Consider the following 21,611-nt stretch of genomic DNA (forward strand, 5'->3'; position numbering starts at 1 on the left):
TTTTCTGAAATAGTCTTCACCCTAGGATGGATCTGAGAAATGCTGGCAGATTTCCGTGGCTCATTCCCTGCGGCTCACCATCCAGGTCTTACAATGGCAGGTCTAAACCAAGGAAGAGCTTCCGATTCCATGAATTTTATTAGGAATTTGTGTCACACTACGCAATAGTTACCAGATACTCTAAAACAGACAATCTGTGTTTACTGTAAAAGGAAATTATGTTCCTGGGAGAATACAGATTCCACAGAGGCCAGCAAATGGGGCTTGGGTATTTCTGCTCCCAATTTTAACCATGATTGGGATCAGGAAGAAGTGCAGAGAGTATTTTCTGGTTGTGCATTGGGAAGCTGTGGCCATGAGTGGAATCAGAAAAGAGGAATACGGCCCAGACCTAAAGAAGAAGTTTTATGGTGCACTCTCTGATTTTCCTGGGAACGCGTACAAAATGGCAGGAAAGGCTGGAGTGTGCTCAGCGCTGCGGCAGCACGGTTTGCAGCTTTGGAGGGTCTGTGCCCTTTAGGGAGGATTAACCACACACTTGAGATCTGGCCTCTGTGGGACTGACAAGGTGGTGCCTCTCAGGGAGCCTTGTGGCTCCAGTTAAATTAAGAGCTTTGAAAGGCACTCATAGACACTCCCCTTTAAGTGAAATATCTGGGTGCAGGATCAACCCAGAAGGGCCTGCCTGGCGAGAGCGGAGGCACAGGACAGCGGTCCTGGGATACAAGTTAGGCCCTTCTACTGTAATCCCAAATCATCTGATTAGGTCCCGAGCAGAAAGTTGGAACAAAATCTCCCAAATCGGGTTCCAAATTCGTTCATATACCAAGGTGATATGAAGCGTCTGTGAATGGTGGCTTCCTCCACATCCGGTGGCCAGGCTCAGAGTGCACGGGTTCATGTGCGGGATCTCATCACTAACAGGCAATGGGCTTGTGGCAGCTGGTGGGGACCCTCGTAGCTCTCTGCACAGTGGTCCTACAGGACCACCCTGTTCTCTGCCCCTACCCCCGGCAGCTGATCTATCTACAGACTCTGCTGAGCCTTGACTAGCTGAGTTCAAAGTGAACCCTACCTGTCTCCCCTCGTGTTGACCTCCCCTGCTCCAACATAAGGAGTAAATGTGGAAGAAAACGGTCAAAAAAATCGGTAGAAGTTTAAAGAGCGTTGCACCTCTCCCCTTTCCATCCTGTTTGATAATTAGCCTGTGATCTGGAGACCCCGAAATTGAATTACCTTTGAAGTTTGGGGGCCACTCTAGACATGGGAGATGGGCTTGTTTCTCCTCTGCAGCTTGTTGAGCTGTGCACCCCACAGATGCCTGCAGAGATGGAGCAGTGGGGGACAGCAGAGAGGCAGGCTGGACGAGGGATGGCACAGTCGCCTCAGGACTTGGTGGATGGAATTGGCATGGCGAGGGTTCCTAACCTTCAAGGGGGCCTCGTGTAGACCCCAGAAGTTAGCTGGGACCACCAGCTGTGGTGGCCACCACACCTTCCCTTAAGAAGCTGTAGAAACCTTGAGGGGGGCAGCTGCTGAGAGCGGGTGAGTCAGAAAGGCCTCAGGAATAATAGACTTGGGGTCTGGGACAGGAATGTAGGTGGCCCCCGGGAATACTGCATTCTTGGGGTACCTGGCTATCTGCCGCAGCTATAGTTCACTTCCCAGACCAGTGTGACATCTCTGTCCTCTGCTGTCACGTACTGATGTAATCTTTGCCCTATTAAAGGAATCAGAACTTGTATTTGTCTTCTGGTTGGAAGAACATGTTTCTTAAGGCATTTTGAAATGTTTAGAGTCCTAAACAGCAGAGATGAGCTAAGAAGCTGACCCGAAGGATCCTGGCATACCCCTACCACTAGGCGAACTAACTGGAGTATCTAAAGTGTCGTTATAAATTAGCTATTGATTGCGATCAGAGTGTTGAACAACCACATAGAGAACTGTCGGATGGTAAATTTATGTGGTTTTAAGCCACTAATTTTGTAACTTGTTACAGCAGCCATAGAAAACAAATACAGTGTGAGTGGGTGCGTGACTACTACGACAAGGCTGAATGACTGCAGCTTGGTTTACCTGTATTAAAGTGAGTTAATAAGCCATAGGTGAACCAAATATTTGAGATTTGCAAGGGATAAAGGCATCTAAATGCAGTGATAACTATGTCTTAGATGTACCTCCCTTTCCTGTCATCAAAGAGAAAAGTACAGTGTTTGGAATGGAAGCAAAGCCTTCTTAAGTGGGTCAAGTTGCAAGAGGAGATTTCAGGGAAAAGGTGCTATTACGGAGTGTTGATTTTGATCCTCATGCTGAGGCAGATGCCTCTTGCCCCTTTGAGTGTGCTTTTAAAGCAATGTAAGGTCACAGCCTGAGGTTTAGCACTCACAGACGGGAATTTATCTCCAGGAACACAGCACTTCCACACTGCTGGGCATGACCTGGACTAAATTCCTACATATTGTGTTACATGCCCTGTTTCACTCCACTTCGGTAAGGATCAGTCCTGGTCCTGACTTTTTTTTTTTTTTTTTTAATGTACTTGAGAGATTTAGCTGAAAAACACATAATTTCACATGATTTGTTTCTGCCTCAGTCTCAGGAATTTCTGATACAGGAAAATATTTTCATATTTGATGATTGGCCCTGTATATGTCTTTACGTTCTTATTTGTTTATTTCGACGAGAGGCTCGTCAAGGACACAGGTTTGGTAGAGCTAGAAGGTTTTATTTTTGACTAGTGTTTGCTGTCTCCTCTCGAGAATTAATTTGCCTCCTCATGAAGAACCATGGTTTCTTTGTGAACAAGGCAGTGCTTTCCCAAATGTGTATTTCTGTTTTCACCTACCTTGTGCTTTTTCCCCTGGATCTCTCGAAATAATGTTCAGTTTTACAGAATCAATCAACTTAGGACTGAATGAATATCGAGTATAATGTGCTGATAAGTGATAACCAAAGTCAGAGGAGGAAAAATTATGATTTCTCCTCCTCACTACATATACCTCAATCGGCATGTATTTCTGTTCTACTTACTAGAGTGTAGTCCTCACACTTTACATCTTCTAAGCAGAGAAGAATAAACAGATGCTTTATATTTTTACACCCAAACAGTTGCTCCGGATGACCCCAGCAGAAAAATAGATGGCGATACCATTATTTTTTCAAATGTTCAAGAAAGATCAAGTGCGGTGTATCAGTGCAATGCCTCTAACGAATATGGATATTTACTGGCAAACGCATTTGTAAATGTGCTGGGTAAGCTCTCCCTTTATTAAAGACATGGCCAGTTCAGTTAATGACCGCTGTTGTTCTCAGCAAAAGTAGAGCGAGTGTCTACTGTGTGCGATGCACAGAGGACTTGGAGCTGCATGGGTTGTATGAAGGTGGGTAAGATACAGATCTTCCCTAAAGGGTATGGTACTCTGGCCTTTGTGTTCTTTTGTAATGCAATCTTTGTGGCAAATTGTTTACTGTAGATGTAATCAAATAGACTGCTCCATCCACAGATGGTTAGGCTAAGTGTCAAACCCTCAAAAGGAAAATAGCATTAATCTGCTATTGGTAACTGAATGTTACTGCCACTCCATCTCTAGAAACTGGTAAGTTCAACAACAATCTCATTCTGATTTTTGAAAAAATAAATCACCAGTCGTTAATGTTCGACCTTTATCCTCGTCACAGATGTACGTTTATTTATTAATCCTTAATAATATGTTTAGAACACTATGGTAGACTCAAACATCTTCTGAAATGTTTGGTGTTTTGCTTTGGTTTTTTGAGTGTAGTTGACATACCATGTTACGCTAGTTTCGGGTGTACAACTTAGTGATCTGACAAGTGTACACATGATGCTTATATTCACAGCAAGTGTAGTTGCCGTCTGTCCTGATACAACACGATTACAGTATCATTGACTGCATTCCTGATGCTCTGCTTCTATTCCCGGGACTTAGCCATTTCATAACTGGAGGCCGGTCTTTCCTGCTCCCCTTCACCCATTTTTTTTTAATATTTTTTTTATTTTTTTTATTCTTTTTTTTAATTTTACTATGTTAATCACCATACATTACGTCATTAGTTTTGGATGTAGTGTTCCATGATTCACTGTTTGCATATAACACCCAGTGCTCCATGCAGAACGTGCCCTCCTTAATACCCATCACCGGGCTAACACATCCCCCCACCCCCCTCCCCTCTAGAACCCCAGTTTGTTTCTCAGAGTCCATAGTCTCTCATGGTTCGTCTCCCCCTCCAGCTTCCCCCCCTCATTCTTCCCCTCCTGCTATCTTCTTTTTTTTTTTCTTAACATATATTGCATTATTTGTTTCAGAGGTACAGATCTGTGATTCAACAGTCTTACACAATTCACAGCGCTCACCATAGCACATACCCTCCCCAATTTTGCCCAACTCTGGACCCCTCCCCTCTGGCAACCATCATTATTTATAGTTCCAATCCTGCTTTTGTTTGTTTATTCTTTTTTTTTTTTTTTAGATTCCACTTATCGGATATGAGTGGAATCATGGGTTTTGTCTTTCTCGTCTGACTAATTTCACTTGTCATAATACTATCTAGGTTCATCCATGTTATCTGAAATGGCTCAGTCTCATCCTTTTTATGGCTGTGTAATATCCCATACACACACACACACACACACACACACACACGCACGCACACATGCCCGCATGCCACATTTTCCTTGTTCATTTGTTTATTGATGGACACTTAGGTTACTTCCATATCTTGGCTATTGTAAACAATGCCGCAATAAACACAGGGGTGTATATGTCTCTTTGAGTTAGTGTTTTTGTTTCCCTGGGTAAATACCCAATAGTGGAATTATTGGATCATATGATATTTCTATTTTTAATTTTTTGAGGAAACTCCATACTGTTTTCCGCAGTGGCTGTACCAATTTACATTCCCACCAACAGGGCATGAGGGTTCCTTTTTCTCTACATCCTCGCCAACACCTGTTGTTTCTTGTCTTCTTGATTTTAGCCATTCTAAGGCATGAGTGATATCTCAATGTGGTTTTGATTTGCGTTTCCCCGATGATGAGTGATGTTGAGCACCCTTTCATGTGTCTCTTGGTCATCTATATGTCTTCTTTGGAGAAATGTTTATTCAGGTCCTCTGCATGAAATGGTTGGTTTATGTGAATATTCCATTTCTCATATTGGACAAAACTACCGAAAACATCAAATTTATTAAAATTGTATGTGAGACTTGTCTTCATGGCTCCAGGGAATTATATTTCAACTCAATAAGTGTAGTATCCTCCCTTTCAAATGAAATTAAAGTCAGGAAGCCAACCAGTCCTTGGTATGTTTCCTTCATGCTTGAAATGGAGGCCAGTGACTCACACGCAGAGCTGAGCACACGTGAAGTGTTGGTGGGTGTTTGGGAGCCAGTTTCTGGTTCTGTTTCAGGTGTCCACACTCTGAGCTTTTCTGCCACTGTGTCCCTGTCACCCCTCCTACCCCACCCCCAGCCCCCTCATAACCCCAAGGTTAGCATGGGCCAATCACTTAACAAAGATGTACTCGGCCATTATTTTTGTGCCAGATACCTGACCTCATTTCTGGGAAGAAAACAATAAAAGTCCCATTCCCTGCCTGCAAGGGACTCACAGGGTGGTAGGACATCTAGATAAATAAAACACTAGGGCGCCTGGGTGGCTCAGATGGTTAAGCGTCTGCCTTCGGCTCAGGTCATGATCCCAGTGTGCTGGGATCGAGTCCCGCATCGGGCTCCCTGCTCCTTGGGAGCCTGCTTCTCCCTCTGCCTCTCTCTCTCTGTCTCTCATGAATAAATAAATAAAATCTTTAAAAAAAATAAAATAAAAAAAATAAAATAAAATAAAACACTAAAATACCATGCCTGGGCAAGATGAGATGTGGGGTATGAGGCAGAAGGAGAAAACTTGTATTTCTCCACCTTGAGATGCTGGTGGTGTCGTACCTGATAGAGAACATAAGGGGAGAGACATAGTGGTTATGCTTTACTGTAAACTTGAACAGCCTTCAAATGCAGTAAAATACATGGTGGGCCTAAATGTTTGTTTTATTTAGTATTTACTTTACCTTTTTAAATTTTTTTAGCTGAGCCACCACGAATCCTTACATCTGCAAATACACTCTATCAGGTCATTGCAGACAGGCCTGCTCTACTGGATTGTGCCTTCTTTGGCTCTCCCCTGCCGACCATTGAGTGGTAAGTAATGGCTCTGTTTGCCTTTAATATTTATGTTTGCTAAAGCCTTCAAATTTCTCTGGGTGTTGGGTTTTTATTTATTCAGAGGACAGGACTGACTCCATCATACTATTATTAAATTCATTCGTAAAGATGTATTAACTACTTGCTCGGTGCTAAATACTTCCACATGTATAATCTATTCAGCAGCACACTTTGTCAGGCACAGAGGTGTAGGGAAGTAGGTTTGTTGAAAATTTAAGGTATAGTAATATGTTACAATGCCATGAGCACCACCTGGGACTTTGCAAGGAATGGTGCGTGGAGACTGTTGGGGGTACCCTCCTTGCTAATAAAGGATCCTCTGGGGTCGGGGAGAGGTTCTATAAGCTCCAAACCAGCATTTGCTCCCCCACATGCCACTCAGGACTGATTTGCCTGCTTACTTTAGCCTGAGCTGGGAGGCTCAAGGCAAGGATGGGCAGCAGCTCAGAAGGAAGGAATGAAAGAAAATTAAAACATTCGTTTCCCGATCGTCCATCAGGGACCAGACACAGAGCCGGGCTCCTTCGGCCGATGTGAGGGCAAAGCCAGGTATAGGATTAAGGACAGTCTCCCCAGGTCTCCACTGTAGCCGCAGAGAGGAGAAGCACGGTGCTTGGGCAGACGGCATCCTGGTGAGGTCTCTTAGGTTGCTTAGGTTGTTTTAGCTTAGGGTGACTTTGCCTTGCCAGTTTTGTCTGACAGTAATCAGGAAGCTGAACAGACATATACTTTGCATATAGGCTTTCTTGCTTTTCTTCCCTGAGTATTTTCCTATTCATACAAATAAAAAATTTCTTTAGAATTCAAATCAAGTATCTTCTACTCAAGCTGGCTTTAGAATTGTAGCCTGCAGATGGACTTACGAATATGTCCCAGGAGGGAGAAAAAGGCCAAAAAGATCTGTCATCATGTTGCCTGTTTTATCACCCATGTGGAGATAGAATGGGTAATCATGTGTGTATTAAATATGAATCTGATACAGAAAATTACAATTGAAGTATTTCGTATTGTTATCCTGATGCTTCAAGCACCACTTCTCATGAAATTTTCCACTTTTACATCCTGCCTTCCATGGACCCCACTGACTTACAGGCATGCAATCCGAGACATCTTTTGCAGATTCCAAATGTCTCCGAACTTGATACAATGATGCACATCATCATGTGCTGACCTCGAATGTGGCATTTTATGTCTGACTTCAAATTATGATTTTTTTTATTCCCATTGTGATAATTTCTGTAATGAAGGTTCAAGGGAGCTAAAGGTAGTGCCCTTCGTGAAGATATTTATGTTTTGCATGAAAATGGCACTTTGGAAATTCCTGTGGCCCAAAAGGACAGTACGGGAACTTATACATGTGTTGCAAGGAATAAATTAGGAATGGCAAAGAATGAAGTTCACTTAGAAATCAAAGGTAAGGCGGAGGTGATGAAGTTTTTTCAGGTATTATGTGACTTTGAGCAAATTCTTCAGCTTTGGCAATGGATAACAATAGCTAAATTTCAGATGCAACGAGGATCATTAAACAGCCCGAATATGCAGTCATGCAAAGAGGGGGCACGGTGTCCTTCGAATGCAAATTGAAACATGATCACACCTTAATCCCCACCGTCACGTGGCTGAAGGACAACGGTGAGCTGCCCAATGACGGAAGGTATTTGAAGACCATTTCTTTCCTTTCTCCTCCCTGCCTCTTTGAGCTTCTCTGAACTAAAGGTTTATCGTAGAGTGACTTACCAGTGGTGTTTTTAAAGTTTCTGAGATCTGGTCTCTCCAAAAAAAAAAGTGCATTTTCTCCCTGCTGCAAAATGTGGGGACCTAAAAAGGTATCGAGTTATTGAAATCAGACCCTGAGAATGTTTGTCTGTCTTTGTGTTCTGGTCTCCTGTGTAATTCAGGATGGGAAAAACCTTTCAGGCCTTGGATGACTTCCATTGTTTTCTACCTTGTACAGTGAAGTCTCGACAGATGATGTTTTCATTACCATTCTACAAATAAGCAGAAATGTGATTGCTTTAATCAGCAGAGTGCACCTAAATCCTTGTCGTTATTTTAAAGGACACCAGTTTTCATTCGGATGGGGAATTTTCTTTTGATTTCACTTTGGCCAGTAGAAAGAGAAGGGGGAAAAAAACAGGTAAACTATTTAAAATAGCCTAAACACGTTGCAGTCCTTGAGCTTGGAATGGAGGAAAAGTCATACCCATTTTCTGGGTGAAGCCTCAATTTGAATGAATAGGTATAGAGCTGACCTAGTGAATTTTAACTGTCACAGAGGCTACAAACATTGCCCCCCTAGTGGAAGAAATGCCGTGTGCTGGTGGAAATGCTCCCTGTTGTTTGCTTGCAACTGTGCCTAAGCAGTGCGTGTTGCTTAACTGCCCCTAAACACACACACACACACACACACACGCACACACACACACACACACACACAAAACTATGTGACCTTCTCCTCTATACTCAGGATTTCCATCTAATTTTATGCTTCCAGCTGGCCAGGTTTTTATTTTGTTTTTTTTTTTAAAGATTTTATTTATTTATTTGAGAGACAGCATGAGAGAGCACAAGCAGGGAGAAGAGGGAGTGGAAGAAGCAGGCTCCCCGCGGAGCAGGGAGCCGGATGTGGGGTGTGGGGCTCGATCCCAGGACGCTGGGATCATGACCTGAGCTGAAGGCAGACGCTTAACTGACTGAGCCACCCACTTGCCCCCGCACCTGGCCAGTTTTATTTGTGGAATCTGAGTTGGTAAAGGTGAGAAGGAAATAGAAAGAAATGACCATCGAGTGAAGGTGGCTAAAACTTTAACTTGGAAATTCCCTGCAAAGACAGTGAATGATTTATGCATCCTCTTAAAATCATGCATGAATCCTATTTACATGGATTTTTGACCTACTGAGTAATTTCTCATGCCAGCTAGTAACCTCTAGAGAACTCTCCGTGGCGCTCGCTGATCTAAGTCATCCTGTCCCCTTATGATAAAGTTGATACTATTCTTTGCATTTACTTACTCCCATGAGAGTTCATGCAGGTGGCAAAAATGGCACAAAATTTCTGCAGTCAATGATAAATTATTTTAAAATACACACTTTGTTAGAAATGGAGCTGAATGAGTGGTGTTCAAATGTTCCTTAGCAGCCGAAGCCACAAGAGAGCCTGCTCGTAAGGGTGACTGCAGCTGCCCCCACCACCTCTGGGTGCCCCCCTGGTCTTCAGGGAAGCACCTAACCTTCCAGGGGTGTGCTTGAAATGACTTGACATCCCTTCTAACCCAAGCTTCTAGTCCATTCTAATTGTCTTCCGGCTTTTGTCATGATCAAAGTGAGACATATTTTTTGGATTTCTGCTCTAACGAGCTGCAAATGTTTGTCCTCTCTCTCTCTCTTTGTTTCAAATTCACAGAGTTTCTTTCATGCCAGTAAAGCAAGCATCCATCATGTATGGTCGGGTGTCCGTTTCAGCTGCTCTGAACCTGTTTTCTTCACAGGTTCACTGTGGACAAAGACCATTTGGTGGTGGCTGATGTAAGGGATGACGATGGTGGGACCTACACGTGTGTGGCCAACACAACTCTGGACAACGTTTCTGCCAGTGCTGTGCTGAGCGTTGTTGGTAAGAACTAGAACACACCCAGCGCTGCATGCTGCCTTGTGTTAGGTCGGAAGGAAAACTGTCCAGAGTAAATGTTTGCTTGTTACAGTTTTACAGTTTTGTAGGGGAATTAAATACCTACACTTTTCTTCTTTGAGAGACGCCTTTGAGGTAGTAATATCAGTATAAATATACTACTGTAGCAGCGCTGGAATAAAATGATGGTTGTGTGTATTAGTGATTTTTGTATAAGAAAATCGGGAGAAATAATGTACTTTGATTTAAGATTGAAGGTGTCCTGCCCCCCACGTTGTTACTGCATGTTTATCAATGCCGTGTCCCACAGCTCGCGTACAGCTCGGTTTTAGATCTTAATCATGGTCAGTCTTTGTCTTCTTGTGCTATTTTATATCTTTCCATGACTAATTTTGATTAAAATCCTTTATATTAATGTCCTTTCTAGCTCCTACTCCAACTCCAGCTCCTATTTACGGTAAACTAATATGAGTCTTCTTTCTCTATTTTCTGTCAAACAAGTTCACATGTGCAAATAATAATAATAATAATAAGTCCTCTCTTTTCTCTACCACATCACTGATTGTGTTGCTTTAAGGACAAGGGCTCTGTCCAGCATTCTGTTCTGTTGCTTATTTACTGCCATAAATCATTTTCTTCATTATAGCTCTGGAATGTTTCACTGAGTGTAGTACCACTCATTGCCAAATATTTCATGTGTTATTATAAAGTCATTTCATTTGATAAAAGTCCCTCTTTGGTATAATTGCCTTGTAAAATAGCATCATGCTTTTTCAAAAGCTGTCCTCCACTGTTTCCAGAATGAAAAAAAAAACTATCTCAAAGATCATTCCACAAATCAGGTTTTTATTTCAGGCTATTAAAAGTTGTTTTGGAAACGTGGACGTGTTTTTTTTTTCCAGAAATTTACATAGGAAAACAGTGAATGTTTAGAACATTTGACCTTTGTATTAGAGAAAAACAACTCATTGCGTTAAAAAACATAAATCACTAAAGAAAGACCAAAAGGAGGGCACTTCCAGGTTGTGTGACTTTTCTGAGTCTGGAAAATAAATCAGAAATTATTTCCAGAACTCTTTTTGATTAAAGAAACTTCATCTTTATTCAGCCTATAAATACAAAAATTAATTTTATGGCATACACTCAGCTGGATTTTACATAGTGTCAGTAGTTAAGCTATAGAAGAACTGCCCTTGGTAGATGTTTACTGTTTCTTTACTGATAGGAAAGAAGTGCCCATATTTTTATATGGCTTCTGGTTCCCCAAGAGCCACAATCACTCCCAAGAGCAAGGTCAGGAAAAGCCCAGAGGGAAACGTTAACTCTCTGGATGTCAGACGTACCATTAGAAGAGGCAGACCATGCTTCCGGGACACCTTTGTCCCCACAGGTGTCTGTACCCTAGTGTCCTCTGGGAATAAACACACCATGTCCCCATGGGCCTGCCTGACTATTGTACTGAGCATCTGCATGAGGTATGCATGCTGAGAGCTACTTATATAGCATCAATCTTAGAATTCCCCTAAAAATATAAATATTCTCCAGGAGCTCCAAAATCTATAATTTCACATGTTTCAGAAAGAACATTGAGGTCTTCTTAAGCAGTACATTATATTTGCCTGTATTGGTCTTTTAGCGTTTGCTGTTCTGTCTCCCATTTATTAGAAATTAAGCTTCAATATTATTTTTTCTGTTTGTGCTCTTCATGTCTATGAGAAGACACATTGAGAGTGCTGGTGAACCATGTATGCCCACCTCACTGGTTTTGGTCACCAGTGATTTGGTTTCATTTGAAAAGGGAGCAAGCGGAAGCAAGCAAGAAAAGGAGCAAGCAAGACCTCCTCCTTGCTTGGAGGAGGTCTTGGGTGTGCTTGTGTGTTCCCAGCAACCTCAGTGGCTCCCATTTCATTTCAGACGCATGCTCATTAACCATTAAGTGTGCTATTTCTTTAAGATGCCCCCCACCCCCCACACCACCCCCAACTCCATCCCACCCCCACCCCCCATGAATAGTATCACGGGTAAAGGAGAACCTCATAAAAATGGATGGGTAACGGTGGTATGTGTGTTCGGTCTACAGATGTCCCAAATCCTCCCTTTGATTTAGAATTGACGGATCAACTCGACAAAAGTGTTCAGCTGTCATGGACGCCAGGCAATGACAACAACAGCCCTATTACAAGTATGTCATAGCCTTGTCTTTGTCACCGATACATTTCACCACCATTTCCCAAGCACTTTATCACATGCAATTGAAATTCCTTACAGAGATATTTGCTGGCATTCTCTGTTTCATTACTAATACAACAAAAACGTTGATCTATCACTCTCCTCTCTTCGGAGACTGAGTTATTCCTGCTTACTGCCTCTGGGATAGGACACCACTTAGTTGCCAAAGATGTGAACTAAGCAAATACACTTTCCTTTTGTGTATGCGATCTGTCAGAATCACCTTAAATCTCCCCCATAGTAGGATGATGCCTTGTAAGCTATTCATTTTGCGCATTAATGCGGGAGGAAAACACAGGAGGACCAGGCACTGGTCTGCCAGTGTGTGTGTTAGGAAACTGAGATTTGGTGAGTAAAGTGATTTTGCAGACCCACAGTTGGTCACAGAGCTGGGTGTGGACAGTAGGTCTATTACCTTCCAGTGTGGGCCTCTTTCCTCCCCTCAGCCCCTGCAAAAAGAGGCACATTCCATAGTGTCTGCTCCTCGCCATCAGGACATTAGCCTAGGGAGCAAAGTCAGGGGAGGGACCCCATTGTAAGGATACTGGAAGAGCTTCGTAAAATCAGACTCTAGAGGTGCTTAGACGTTTGACAACTGAAAAGATACTTGAGAGAGTATCACAAGCCTGTAATATATTATGACCTCCAGGCATATGCTGCAGGAAAGCTAAATTCCTTTCTGACAAGTACCTCAGATTACTCTGAAGTGATGTGTGTGGTGATTTCTTGCACCCACTGATAAAGCAGAGTATTTCCGATGAAATTCAGCAAAAACTTCCTCTCCATCTTGTGTTATTTCGAGGTGTTCTTCTCTCAGCTGAGTATTCGGTCCTTGCTCAGAACCCTTAATCATTCGTGCTGAGTCTTCCAGTTAATTCAATACAGTAGCCAGATTTAGCTGGTTAGGATGCGTGGAGACCCTTTGTACCTATATTTAAATGATACCATTAGATTCTAAAGCATTTCTACTCTTTCATTCATTCACTCATTCATTCAACAGATATTTATGGAGTGCCTATAATGTACCAGGCATTGTTCTAAAACAAAACAGTCAAAAATCTCTACCTACATGGAGCTTATATTTTAGCTGAGGACACAAATAAAATAATATTAATAATAATATATTATGCTGTTACATTTAATATCATTATATATGTGTGTATATATGTAAAATGCAATACACATTGTATATGCATATATATGTAGAACACACACACACACACACACACACACACACACACACACACACTACTTAGATCTTCCTTCAGAAGAGGTGTTGACAGCAGTCTCCTTCTGCCCCTTCCCCAAGGATCTGCTGCAGTGTGCACATGAGGCCACACTCTTCCTGAGCTCCAGCAGCAACTAAGGGGTAGAGTGTGAACTGGGCAGGCCTTTTAGGCCATTGTAAGGGTTGGAAGTCATTGGAGGGAACTAAATAGAGGAGTGATTAATGGATCACTCTGGCTATTCTATTGAAAACGGTCTAGGGGCACCTGGGTGGTGCAGTCAGTTGAGCATCAGACTCTTGGTTTCGGCTCAGGTCATGATCTCAGGGTGGTGAGATTGAGCCTCATGTCGGGCTCCGTGCTGAGTGCAGAGTCTGCTTGAGATTCTTTCTCCCTCTGCCCCTCCCGCTCATGCACGCACGTGTTCTCTCTCTCGCCCAAATAAATAAATCTTTAAAAAAAAAAAGTGAAAATGGTCTATAGAAGAACAAGAGGGGAAGCAGGGAGACCAGGTAGGACCACAGTTCTCTGTGAAGTACCCTGTAGAACCTCAGCAAACTAACAAGGGTGCCTCGGGATATGTTTTAAGTTTTTGACTTTTAAATTTTGATGTTTAAAAAACAGTCACATCTGTCAGACGCCACATGAAGTACGAGATCAAGGCACTTACGGTTCCCCTACAATATTGTGGTACCATATTGTGATGATGCCGTGCCTGCAAAGCCTTTGCTGTGGTAAAAAGCAAGTACCGCATGAAAATCAGTGTGTAACAGGGAATGAGGAAGGTGGTATCTTAACAAGGTTCGAGAAGCTGTGCAGTGCCGAATAGGTTTTAAGTTGTGAAGGCATGAAAATTTATTAAGTTCTGTGGACCTAACCACTTACATGGAAGTGTTAGATATTTCTTTTGGCCTAAGGAAACCATGAAGAAAATTACTGAGATGCTGTGTGCACCATGAGCTGAGAAAATCTGGGAACTCATGAGCTGGGAGGTTTTGCAGTGATTCACAGGAGAGAGAGAGAGAGAGAGAGAGAGAGAGAACAGTGGCTTGGGTTAGGGCTGAGAGGGATGGAGGTGCTCAACAGTAGTCAGATTTTGCATGTTTTAAAGGTATAGCCAACAAAACTATGGAGAGTAGGAAACAAAGAGGGGATCTAAGACGGGCTTCAAGGTTTTGAGCTGAGTTGTCACTGCCAGCCGGCAAGGAAGATCGGGATCACTCCTGGCCGTAACCAGTGTGTCATGCTGTCAGAGAGAAGCAGATGGAGTTGTTGAGTCAATGAGCTGCCCAAGTGTGCAGTTCACGGGAGAGGCAGGGGCTGCCGAGAGAAATGTGCAAGTCACCAGTTTATGGGACTGGAGATCACCAGCCAGTGAATGGAGATTGAAAGGCGAACTCAAGCTACTTAGCTTCAGAGCACTGGAACACAGAGCATTTCTACTTCGTCTTTGTATCTGTAATTCACATCACCGTACATGGGCACATTATAGGCAATTAGTAAATATCTAAATACCTATTTTTTTATGAGGGTAAACCATATACATGCCACAAATAGTAGATGCAAAAGGGTATGCACTAAAAAGTAAGTCTTCCTCCTACCTCTAACTCCCACTTTCTCCAAGACCCCAGTGTGTATCCTCCAGGAGGCAATACGTGTATATTCAAGCATATAGGTGTGTGTGTACGTTACAGCCCATCTTTGTGCTCTTACCCAAGTGTTCCACACTGTTCTGTATCCTACTTGGTTACGCTTAACAATGTAGTTCAGAAATCATTCCATTTCGGTGGCATACGGAGTGGCCCCCTTCAGTTTTTACAGCTGCAGAATATTCCACTGTGTGGATACACCATAATTTATTTGATCAGTGTCCTGGTGCTGAACATTTAGGTTGTTTGCAATTAGCTTGTTTCAGCTGCAAACAATGATGTAATGTGGATTCTTTTTCATGTGCCTCTGAGCATACGCATGAGCACATTTATTCAAAATAAATTGGTAGGAGTATCATTTCTCAATCAAAGGATATTTGAGTTGAATATTGTGAGGTGTTCTAAATTGTCCTCTATAGAAGTTGTGCCAATTTACACTTCCCAGGAAGAACGTAGGAGAATGCTTGTTTCCCTGTGTAATAGTCAATAAAGTATGTTGAACTTTTGATTGCTGCCAGTCTGTTTAGTGGAAAGTAGTATCTCACTATCTTTAATTTCTCCTATTATGAAAGAAAAAAAGAAACCCTAACCATCTTTTCATATATTGAAACTTTCCTAAGGTTATGGAGACCACTTCTAAACAGATTTAAGTAACTCAACTCAGCATGCTAGAGAAAGAGTACTAAATATTATTGGGTATGCTTAAATATTGAGGATACTGATAGAACTCTTAAATCAAAATGTTCTTACAGAATTTTTCTTGAAAGTGAAATAATCAATGTTCAGCTACTCTTGTTAAATTGTTCTGTTCGTTAGCCTCGAACCTACCCTCGGGTGGCTGACCTCACTGTCTTGGGTTCTGTGTGTGTGTGTCGTGGCCAGAATTCATCATTGAATATGAAGATGCAATGCACGAGGCAGGGCTGTGGCACCACCAAACCGAGGTTTCTGGAATGCAGACCACAGCCCAGCTGAAGCTGTCGCCTTACGTGAACTACTCCTTCAGAGTGATGGCCGTGAACAGCCTCGGGAGGAGCTTGCCCAGTGAGGCATCTGAACAGTATTTGACTAAAGCCGCAGGTAAAGTGAGGCTTCTGTGACAGGAAATGAAAAGTTTTCCACTGTTTAAAAAAAAAAAAGATCCAAACTTACATATATGTGGCTGTTTAACTTCCAGAACCTGATACAAATCCCACAGCTGTGGAAGGACTGGGATCAGAGCCTGATAATTTGGTGATTACCTGGAAGGTGAGCTCAGCATGAAGGCTTCAGCTTTTCTCAGTGTATCTTAGAGTTGGGGGGGGGGGGTGTTTTTAAACAATGTCTGTATTGGGGCGTCTGGATGGCTCAGTTGGTTAAGCATCTGACTCTTGATTTCGTCTCTGGTCATGGTTTCAGGGTCATGAGACTGAACCCTGCATCGAGGGGCTGCTTGCAATTCTCCCTCTCCCTCTGCCCTCCACCCTCCCACTTGGGTGCTCTCTCTCTTTCTCCCTCTACAAACAATGTCTGTATTAAAATCCCATTTCATCCATTTGGGGGAAAAATATGTATTATATCTCTTTCTTTAAGAGATATTATTGTGTAGCAGTTAAAAGCTTAATCCTTGGAGCCCAAATGAATGGATGCAAATCCCAGCTTTGCCACTCACGGTGTGACTTTAAGCCAGTTGCTTAACATCACCATTATGTATCTGTATGATGGGACTAGTTATAGAACCAACCTCACACAATTCAAGGAATAAATACATAGAGGCCCCTAGAACAGTGCCTAGCACATATATGTGCTCAACAAATGCTAGCTGGTATTATCATCATCATAGAGAACCATCTAGAAGATGTACCAAGCTGTACATCTTGGTACAAGATGTATAAGACCTGTACCAAGCTATTCCAAGTAGTCAACTTCTTCTTCTGCCTCTGCTTTTCTCTCTCTTTTTTCTGGTTTATTCATATTTTCTGGATTTGGAAAATTAACATATATTCACTTGGGTGATTTTAAAACTTATTTTAATAGACCTATGCATGCACACTTATATGCATACGTACTTGTACATATTTATATACATACTGACATGTAAAACAGGATAGACTGACGAGCCAATGTTTTTTTAAGATTTTATTTTAAGTACTCTCTACACCCACTGTGGGGCTCGAACCCACAACCCTGAGATCAAGAGTTCACACGCTCCTCCGACAGAGCCAGCCAGGTGCCCCAACAAGCCAACTTTTTTTTTTTTTTTTAATAAAGAAAGAAGCAGTTCACAAGCTTCTGGCTCTAAGTAAAATAGACAATGATGTACTGTCACACAGACAGGGATATATAAAGGAAACTGTGTAACTGAAATGCTCTAAGTCACCCACCCTTGACTGTGGAGCCAGAGTTTGAGAGGCTTATGTGGTATGTACAACTTCAAGATAGAAATTAACAACCTTTGAAATGTTGATCCCAAACAAGCTTTGAATCTCATCACGAATGAAAAAAAAAAAGATAAAAGGTCCCTGGAAGGCATTGTTAATAGCTAGCATTTTAGCATTTCAGTGCTCACTTTCCTTAAGACTGGGAATTAAATTTTGGTGTTCCGGGGAGAAGGTTGCTCAGTCTGTCTGTTTTATAAGCTCTGATTATTTGGCTTTTCTTACAGCCCTTGAATGGTTTCGAATCTAACGGGCCAGGCCTTCAGTACAAAGTGAGCTGGCGCCAGAAAGATGGTGACGATGAGTGGACGTCTGTGGTGGTGGCAAATGTATCCAAATATATTGTCTCGGGCACACCAACCTTCGTTCCATACCTGATAAAAGTGCAGGCCCTGAATGACGTGGGGTTTGCTCCAGAGCCAGCCGTGGTCATGGGGCATTCTGGAGAAGACCGTAAGTTTTCAATGCTGTTTCAGTGATACTTTCCTTTATACCAGCAACACAGACTTACCAAGGTGCAAGCCAAGGCCATGTCCAGGGGGTGCGTAGACTAGGAGGGACGGAGGTGGCAATTATTTTGCTGAACATTCCTGAATGCAGACAGCCTGCTATGTAAAAAATAGGTTCAGAATGTCAAGTGTCATTACTTTTAAAAAGATACATTATTCTCACCAAGTCAGATGAACAGATACCAAAAAAAAAAAAAAAATCTACTCTCAATACTTGATAATCCATAGAATAAAGCTGGGTCATACGTCAAGCGAAAATTGTTAGTGGCATTTTTGCATGAAATTGCAAAATAACGTTGATACTTCTGCCCCCTTTCCTGTTTTTCCCTAGTCCCAATGGTGGCTCCCGGAAATGTGCATGTGAACGTGGTCAACAGTACCTTAGCTGAGGTGCACTGGGACCCCGTACCTCTGAAAAGTATCCGAGGACACCTGCAAGGCTATCGGGCAAGTGAAGGGAGATTTTTTTGCTTTTTTTCCGTAGGAACAGGCCTTCAGCGAATGCCAGATGCACTTCTTTTGATCAGAGGCCTTGAGAATTCATCTGGTTTATCACCTCAGACAGGCCATGTCTCAAGAACCCCAGCTAGAGCAGAAGCAAAACCTCACTGCATCCAAAGTGGTGGGGGGGGGGGGGTGGCGTGTAAGAAAGTTTTTCTCCATTTTTCCCCACAGATGGCCTAAAATTCTTCCAGCTAAACAATTAACAGAGGCACAAAGTGGGGAAAATTAGTGTTTAAAAAACAAAAATACAACCAAATGCACCTAGCTTTAAAGCAATACTGACCACATGTGTTAAACACACAAAATTGTCCTGAAAATAATGTAGGCATTTTTTTTAAAAAATCATTCAGATTATACTTCAAACTCATATAGTCCCAACAGGGTCATTCTTTTTTTTTATTGTTATGTTAATCACCATATATTACATCATTAGTTTTTGATGTAGTGTTCCATGATTCATTGTTTGTTCATAACACCCAGTGCTCCATGCAGAACGTGCCCTCCTCAATACCCATCACCAGGCTACCCCATCCCCCTACCCTCCTCCCCTCTAGAACCCTCAGTTTGTTTTTCAGAGTCCATCGTCTCATGGTTCGTCTCCCCCTCTGACTTACTCCCCTTCATTCTTCCTCTCCTGTTATCTTCTTCTTTTTCTTTTTTCTTAAAATATGTTGCGTTATTTGTTTCAGAAGTACAGATCTGTGATTCAACAGTCTTGCACAATTCACAGCGCTCACCGTAGCACGTACCCTCCCCAATGTCTATCACCCAGCCACCCCATCCCTCCCACCCCCAACCACTCCAGTAACACTCAGTTTGTTTCCTGAGATTAAGAATTCCTCATATCGGTGAGGTCATATGATACATGTCTTTCTCTGATTGACTTATTTCACTCAGCATAACACCCTCCAGTTCCATCCACGCCGTTGCAAATGGCAAGATCTCATTCCTTTTGATGGCTGCATAATATTCCATTGTGTATATATACCACTTCTTCTTTAGCCATTCATCTGTCGATGGACATCTTGGCTCTTTCCACAGTTTGGCTATTGTGGACATTGCTGCTATAAACATTGGGGTGCACATACCCCTTCGGGTCCCTACATTTGTATCTTTGTGGTAAATACCCAGTAGTGCAATTGCTGGATCGAATGGTAGCTCTAATTTCAACTGTTTGAGGAACCTCCATACTGTTTCCCAGAGTGGTTGCACCAGCTTGCATTCCCACCAACAGTGTAGGAGGGTTCCCCTTTCTCCACATCCCCACCAACATCTGTCGTTCCCTGACTTGTTAATTTTAGCCATTCTGACTACTGTGAGGTGGTATCTCATTGAGGTTTTGATTCGGATTTCCCTGATGCCGAGCGATGTTGAGCACTTTTTCATGTGCCTGTTGGCCATTTGGATGTCTTCTTTGGAAAAATGTCTGTTCATGTCTTCTGCCCATTTCTTGATTGGATTATTTGTTCTTTGGGTGTTGAGTTTGATAAGTTCTTTATAGATTTTGGATACTAGCCCTTTATCTGATCTGTCATTTGCAAATATTTTCTCCCATTCTGTCGGTTGTCTTTTGGTTTTGTGGACTGTTTCTTTTGCTGTGCAAAAGCTTTTTATCTTGATGAAATCCCAATAGTTCATTTTTGCCCTGGCTTCCCGTGCCTTTGGCGATGTTTCTAGGAAGAAGTTGCTGCGGCTGAGGTCGAAGAGGTTGCTACCTGTGTTCTCCTTTAGGATTTGGATGGACTCCTGTCTCACGTTTAGGTCTTTCAACCATTTGGAGTCTATTTTTGTGTGTGGTGTAAGGAAATGGTCCAGTTTCATTCTTCTGCATGTGGCTGTCCAATTTTCCCAACACCATTTGTTGAAGAGACTGTCTTTTTTCCATTGGACATTCTTTCCTGCTTTGTCAAAGATAAGTTGACCATAGAGTTGAGGGTCCATTTCTGGGCTCTCGATTCTGTTCCATTGATCGATGTGTCTGTTTTTGTGCCAGTACCATACTGTCTTGATGATGACAGCTTTGTAATAGAGCTGGAAGTCCGGAATTGTGATGCCGCCAGCTTTGCTTTTCTTTTTCAAGATTCCTCTGGCTATTCGGGGTCTCTTCTGGTTCCATACAAATTTTAGGATTATTTGTTCCATTTCTTTGAAAAATGGATGGTATTTTGATGGGGATTGCATTGAATGTGTAGATTGCTCTAGGTAGCATTGACATCTTCACAATGTTGATTCTCCCAATCCATGAACATGGAACGTTTTTCCATTTCTTTGTGTCTTCTTCAATTTCTTTCATGAGTATTTTATAGTTTTCTGAGTACAGATCCTTTGCCTCTTTGGTTAAATTTATTCCTAGGTATCGAATGGTTTTGGGTGCAATTGTAAATGGGATCGACTCCTTGATTTGTCTCTCTTCTGTCTTGTTGTTGGTGTATAGGAATGCCACTGATTTCAGTGCATTGATTTTATATCCTGCTACTTTACTGAATTCCTGTATGAGTTCTAGCAGTTTTGGGGTGGAGTCTTTTGGGTTTTCCAGATACAGTATCATATCATCTTCAAAGAGTGAGAGTTTGACTTCCTCTTTGCCGATTTGGATGCCTTTGATTTCTTTTTGTTGTCTGATGGCCGTGGCTAGGACTTCTAATACTATGTTGAATAGCAGTGGTGAGAGTGGACGTCCCTGCCGTGTTCCTGACCTTAGAGGAAAAGCTCTCAGCCTTTCCCCATTGAGAATGATATTCGCTGTAGGTTTTTCATAGATGGCTTTTATGATATTGAGGTATGTACCCTCTAACCCTATACTCTGAAGAGTTTTGATCAAGAAAGGATGCTGTACTTTGTCAAATGCTTTTTCTGCATCTATTGAGAGGATCATATGATTCTTGTTCTTTCTTTTGTTAATGTATTGTATCACGTTGATTGATTTGCAGATGTTGAACCAGCCTTGCAGCCCAGGGATAAATCCCACTTGGTCGTGGTGAATAATCCTTTTAATGTACTGTTGGATCCTATTGGCTAGTATTTTGGTGAGAATTTTTGCATCCATGTTCATCAAGGATATTGGTCTGTAATTCTCCTTTTTGATGGGGTCTTTGTCTGGTTTTGGGATCAAGGTAATGGTGGCCTCATAAAATGAGTTTGGAAGTTTTCCTTCCATTTCTATTTTTTGGAACAGTTTCAGGAGAATAGGTATTAATTCTTCTTTAAATGTC

At 42.2% G+C, this 21,611-nt stretch overlaps 1 protein-coding gene across 14 annotated transcripts in view; it reads left to right on the forward strand.

The window, feature by feature from the left end:
• NRCAM (neuronal cell adhesion molecule) overlaps window positions 1–21,611 on the forward strand; it is a 290,304-nt gene that overhangs the window by 233,736 nt on the left and 34,957 nt on the right. For 9 of the 14 annotated variants that reach the window (XM_027573702.2, XM_027573711.2, XM_035723246.1 and 6 more), the window contains 11 exons: window positions 3,109–3,252; window positions 6,102–6,213; window positions 7,485–7,651; window positions 7,744–7,891; window positions 9,726–9,850; window positions 10,293–10,322; window positions 11,946–12,047; window positions 15,852–16,049; window positions 16,147–16,217; window positions 17,614–17,839; window positions 18,227–18,342. In XM_027573702.2, coding sequence (XP_027429503.2) covers window positions 3,109–3,252; window positions 6,102–6,213; window positions 7,485–7,651; window positions 7,744–7,891; window positions 9,726–9,850; window positions 10,293–10,322; window positions 11,946–12,047; window positions 15,852–16,049; window positions 16,147–16,217; window positions 17,614–17,839; window positions 18,227–18,342 — 1,439 coding nt within the window. The remainder of the gene's footprint in view (window positions 1–3,108; window positions 3,253–6,101; window positions 6,214–7,484; window positions 7,652–7,743; window positions 7,892–9,725; window positions 9,851–10,292; window positions 10,323–11,945; window positions 12,048–15,851; window positions 16,050–16,146; window positions 16,218–17,613; window positions 17,840–18,226; window positions 18,343–21,611) is intronic. The other 5 variants (XM_027573706.2, XM_035723247.1, XM_027573708.2 and 2 more) reach the window with 1 other exon arrangement.

This window comes from Zalophus californianus, chromosome 12 (assembly GCF_009762305.2).
Source record: "Zalophus californianus isolate mZalCal1 chromosome 12, mZalCal1.pri.v2, whole genome shotgun sequence".
In the NCBI taxonomy this organism is placed as follows: Eukaryota; Metazoa; Chordata; class Mammalia; order Carnivora; family Otariidae; genus Zalophus; species Zalophus californianus.